This window comes from Delphinus delphis, chromosome 12 (genome assembly GCF_949987515.2).
Source record: "Delphinus delphis chromosome 12, mDelDel1.2, whole genome shotgun sequence".
In the NCBI taxonomy this organism is placed as follows: Eukaryota; Metazoa; Chordata; class Mammalia; order Artiodactyla; family Delphinidae; genus Delphinus; species Delphinus delphis.
Window position 1 is genome coordinate 82,346,650 of NC_082694.2, and position 5,367 is coordinate 82,352,016.

Here is a 5,367-nt window from a genome sequence, read left to right on the forward strand (position 1 = left end):
GCACACAGTAATGGAAACACCTGCCGTTTATTGAGTAGCTACTATGTGCCAGGCACTGTGCTAAGCACTGTGATTCCCTGAAGTAATTCTTCCATTTAATAACTGATCAGAATGAGGATCAGAGAGGTTAAGCAACAGGCCTAAGGTCACACAGCAAGTAAGGGAGTGGTAAGGGAGGGATGGTAGAGAACAGTGTTTAAGCTAGAAGGCATCTCGGAGATCACCTCCCCATTCCTTGGGATTCAAATCTAGGCCTGTCTGTGTCTGTTCCCCGGGGGCTCGCAGACTAGGCTGGCAGCGGGCCACCCGGAGCGGGCTTAGGTTTGTGCATTCAGCTGATACCTCAGAAGTGCTGGTTCTAGGAGAAAGGATGAGCTGGAAGACAGGCACGTCCACCCCGAGGAAGCTCACCCCCTCTCCTGGTCTGCAGACCCTCCCCTCATGGCCCAAGCACACGCCTCTGTCCCAAGACCTCCTCACATCAAAGAGAATGAATGTGCTTTGGGGGTCATCAGACCTGGGACTGAATCCCTGCTCTGTGTGCCCTGGGGCTCAGTTTCTTCTTGTCTAAAGCGGGGGTGGGGGGCGGCCTACCTAGCTAGCAGGGTTGCTGGAAGGAATGGAAAGAAGTTGTGAAAAGGGCCTTGCACAGGTGATTAAGAAATGATAACCTCATTGCTTGGTGTTCCCAGTTCTGTGAATTCTTCCACTCCCCGGAGTAAGCTTTTCCTCAGAAGGAAACAGGACGCACAGAGCCTCCTGGATTGTGGCAAAGCTCCCTGGGCTGAACCTACGTATGAGCCCTTCTTCAACTAGCCCTCAGCTAAAAATAAACCCTCTGGGCTGCACACCTACCTCCCAGGAGGGGCTGAGCCACATCTGGGAGTGGGGGGGGTGTGTGTGTGTGCAGCGGGGGACAGGGTGGAGAGCGGCCAGCCTGTGACAGAACCTACAACACAGGCGGGCGCAGAGAGCAGCAGGCTTTATTGAAGGAGATACAGAACTGGGCGAGGGCGCCTGCCGTCAGCCAGACCACAGCCCTCATCACCCCACACTGTCAGTGATCCCTGGACGCCCCTCCCCGCCCCTGCCCCCACCCCCGGCCCCTGGACAGCCGGAAACACAAAGGGATCTTACCCGGCCTCATCAGAGGTGCCCAAGGGGGCCTTCAGAGTTCTGTTCAGGAGAGGGCTGGGGGACAAAGGACGGCCCCTCCCGGGCAGTCACTGGCAGGCCTGTCACACCCGTCCATCCGTCTATCCACCAGCCCAGTCCGTCTGTGCGCAGGTCGTCCCTCGTCACTTGCAGCTCTGGAGCCGGGTCCTGTGGTGCTTCTCCTCGGTCAGCAGGGGGATGAAGGTGTCGCTGCGGGAGATCTTCAGCTGGCTGCTCCAGCTCAGCCCCTCCTTCCCGGCGGGCTCTGGCGGGAGGTTGTCCAGGTCGCCGCGGGAGCCCCCTGTCTTGCCCTCGCCCACACTGCTGGAGTTGAGCTCCATCAACTCCAGCTCGTGCTTGGCTGCCGTTTCCAGGACTCGCTGCTTGTTGTAGTATCTGACAAAGTTGTTGATGATGGGGTGGATGGGCAGGGCAATGGCGATGACCCCACACAGGAAGCTGATGGCTGCATTGAGCTTGCCCAGGGTGGTCTTGGGGTAGATGTCACCATAGCCAACCGTGGTCATGGTGATGATGGCCCACCAGAAGGACTGCGGGATGCTCTTAAACAAGGTCTCCGGGTGGCTCTGCTCCATGGTGTAGCCCAGGGCCGAGAAGACGAAGATGCCCACGGCCAGGTACATGAGCAGCAGCCCCAGTTCCTTGAAGCTGCGCTTGAGGGCATAGGTGAGGGTCTGCAGCCCCGAGGAGTGGCGCGCCAGCTTGAAGATGCGGGCAATGCGCATGATACGCAGGGCCTGCACCGCCTGCTGCACGTTGGTCAGCTCCATCATGCGGGCGCCCAGGTGCGTGAGCGTGAGGCTCACGTAGAAGGGGAGGATGGCCAGCACGTCCACGATGTTCATGAAGGACAGGGCGAAGTGCAGCTTGTTAGGCGAGGACAACAGGCGCAGCAGGTACTCCAGCGTGAACCAGCCGATGCACGCCGTCTCCACGTTCTCCAGCGTCGGGTGCTCCACGCGGTTGCCCTCGGCGTCCAGCACCTGCAGCTCGGGGATGGTGCCCATGCACATGACCACCGACGAGACGAGGATGAGCAGGAAGGACAGCACGGCCACCACCCGCGCCGGACACGAAGACTCGGGCTTCTCCAGGAACTTCCAGACGCACTTCTGGCAGCGCTGCCAGCGGCCCTCGGCCGTGTCCACGCCCAGGTCGTCCAGAATGAGCTGCACGCGGCGCGCGATCTCCTCCAGCTCCTCGCGCTTCTCGCTCAGGTGGCTCTTGCAGCAGTCGTCCAGGAACTTGAGGTCCACCTTCCAGAAGTCCATCTCGTTCTTGAAGCAGATGGGGCAGATGCCCTTCTTCATGTGGACCTCCCCGAAATAGTACACCTCAATGACACACTTGAACGCGTCCGGGTCCCTGTCGAAGTAGAACTCGCGCTTCCCGGGGTCGTAGTCGTCGCACAGGGAGAAGATGGTGTCGTAGCCCCCGGCCAAGCAGTCGATGAGCTCCGCTAGCCGGGTCTCGGGGTACCGGCTGAGGAGGTCTCCGTACAGCACCCGCCGCACGCCTCCCACGTTGACGACGATCTCCATGTCGTCTCCCGCCCGGGAGCCCCGGCTGCCCGGCTCCGGGAGGCTGCGCTCCCCGGCCCCGTCCATTCTCCCGGCGAGTGCCCGCGCGGCCTCGGCTCCGCGCCCTGCCGCCGCCGCGGGGTCCGGCGGGTCCCGCCGCTGCGCGGCCCTCGAGGAAGCCCGGCAGGCGCCCGCCTGCCTGGAAGCGCGGTCACAGCGGGCGGCAGCGGGCTGGGGCGCGCCGCGGGGGAGGCAGGCGCTTGGCGGCGGGGCTCCGGGCGGGCATCCGGGCGCTGGGGTGCGCCGGCGGGGGGCTCTCGCGGCCACCGGCCTCGCCCCGAGCGCTCACCCCGGCTCCCGGGTGGCGCGATCCGCCGCTTCGGCTCGGCCTCAGGCGGGAGTGGGGTCCCCTCGTGGGCAGCAGGAACCGTCCTCCGTCCCCGGGCGCGCGGATCCCCGCGTGCGACCCCGGCGCGAGACGTGCCACGCGGCCGCCGGCCCCACGCAGCCCGCCGAGGTTTGCGGAGAGCAACTTGGGCTTGCTATGCCCGAGCCGGTTCCAAACACAATAGGAATTCCAGCCTGACGTCAGGAGCGTTTCAAACTGTACCCTCTTCTGGTGAAATTCTGCAAGGCACGCGCGGCAGCTGCAGGGGAACGGGTTAACCCTTGGGCAGACGGGCACAGCTGCGCGCCGGCCACCGCCGCTGCCGCGCGACTGCCCGCGCCTCCCGGCGCCGCAGGTCACCCACGGGCCCGGGACCCCCGGGCTTGGAAGCGGCAGGCCGGCCGGCGCTGGCTGGAAAGTTTCTCTCTCCCTGCTGTGTCCAGAAGATCGATGGTGAGTGAACACGGCCGCCTGTTGCTCCGCCGGAAAGCGTGCCCAAGAAAGCCCTTCAGACGCGGCTCCCGCGTCCGGGCCGGCCGATCCTGCCTGGTCCCGGCAGGTTCCCTAACTCCCCCTAACGCCGCCCTGCCGTGGGCGGCACTTTGGCCTCCACCCGAGCACTGTCCGACCGGGACAGCCAGTCCAGCCCCGGGTAGCAGAGAAGGGACTGCCCAAGGTCACACCGTGAAATGGAAGTAGAGCCCAGCGTGGCCTCCTCTTCATCCAGAGCTTCCCGCCGTCCTGGCCGATTGACAACGCGCCGGTTAGTGGTTTGAAATTCTGCCTTGAAGTCCTCGGGGTCCGCCGCTTCCCATTTCTCTGCAGACAAGCACCACCACCACCGGCCTCCAGAGCCTTGAGCCCCCAAGCTCCCACCTCCCCAACCCCCCGCTCTGCCCTTCCCACACAATGTTCCACACCCTCCCCTGTCTTCCAGACTTGCAGCCACTGCCTGAGCCATTGCAACAGCTCCCAGCAGCATCTTCCACACTGCGAACTACTGAGCATCATCTGTGACCCGGGGACTGTGTTTAAAAAAATACCCTAGAGAGAGGCATGACGAGGCAGAGCACGGAGGATTTTTAGGGCAGTGAAACTACTCTGTATGACACTCTAATGGTGGATACCTGTCATCACACATTTGTCCAAACCCGTGGAATGAACAACACCAAGAGTGAACACCGGTGTAAGCTATGGGCTCCGGATGATAATGATGTGTCAGTGGAGGTTCAGTGATTGTAATGGAGGTATCTCTGGTGGGGGAGGCTGAAGGAATGGGGGGCACGGGCGGGAGTATTTGGGAACTCTCTGTACTCACTGTTCACTTTGGCTATGAACCTAAAACTGCTCTATGCCGCAACTAAGAAGTCCGCATGCCACAACTAAAAAATGATCCCGCCTGCTGCAACTAAAGATCTCGCATGCCGCAATGAAGACCCTGCATGCTGCAACTAAGACCCACCCCCCAAAAGAAAAGAAAAAAATACATATATTCTATAGGCTGGGTCACTGACAGTACTCTTTTTTTTTTTTCTTTAATGAGATCGTATAAAACTGCATATGTTAGAGTACATCACATGAAGATAGTTTGGAGAAACTTCTTTTCACAGATTTTATTTTGTTTCCATTTAAAATCAAGCTCTGATGTGTTACTACAGAATAAGAAATTGAGATCCAGAAAGGTTGAGTAAAAATAACAGTTATTATAAGTGCACCACGAGCTGAGCACTTTCTGAGCGTGTGCACTCTTCTCATTTCATCTTCACAACATCTCTCTGAGGAAGGAAGATGTCAGGTAACCTACCAAGATCACTCAGCCAGCAGATGGCAAAGCTGGGGTCGGAACCCTGAGAGCCTGCTGTCCCAGCCTACACGCTTCACCTCCCCTGTTCTGGTCACATAGTTGAAGAGGTGGAGCTGGGATTTGACCCCAGGCCAATTCTTCTGTCTGATATAGTGCAGCTTGCGACCCCCTGCACACACCCCATATCCATCTTCCAGGCCTTACTCACATTGCTTCCTTTCTTAGCTGTTTTCGGTTGCTCCCTAGTATTTCCAGGGTCAAATTCAAATTGCATCTTAGTCTAAACTTAATGAGCAATAGTTGGTTGGTTGTGCGGTCGATTTACTGAGTACTGACCAGCATTTTTATTGAGATAGTATAGAACAGAAAACATCGGAGTACGTCAGACATGGTAAACATAAGTATGGCTTAAATCTCTTCCAGCACGCCGTCCATTCAGCAAATCCCAGACGGCTGCAGGGAAGAAAACTAGTCGTGAG

The 5,367-nt window shown here is 59.3% G+C and overlaps 1 protein-coding gene across 1 annotated transcript; it reads right to left on the reverse strand.

Annotated features, from left to right (window-relative positions):
- Positions 1–1,083: 1,083 nt before the first annotated feature.
- Positions 1,084–4,601, reverse strand: KCNF1 (potassium voltage-gated channel modifier subfamily F member 1). Its single transcript, XM_060027088.2, has one exon. It carries the CDS (start codon positions 2,781–2,783, stop codon positions 1,299–1,301), a length of 1,485 nt encoding a protein of 494 aa, XP_059883071.1. The 5' UTR covers positions 2,784–4,601; the 3' UTR covers positions 1,084–1,298.
- Positions 4,602–5,367: the final 766 nt, after the last annotated feature.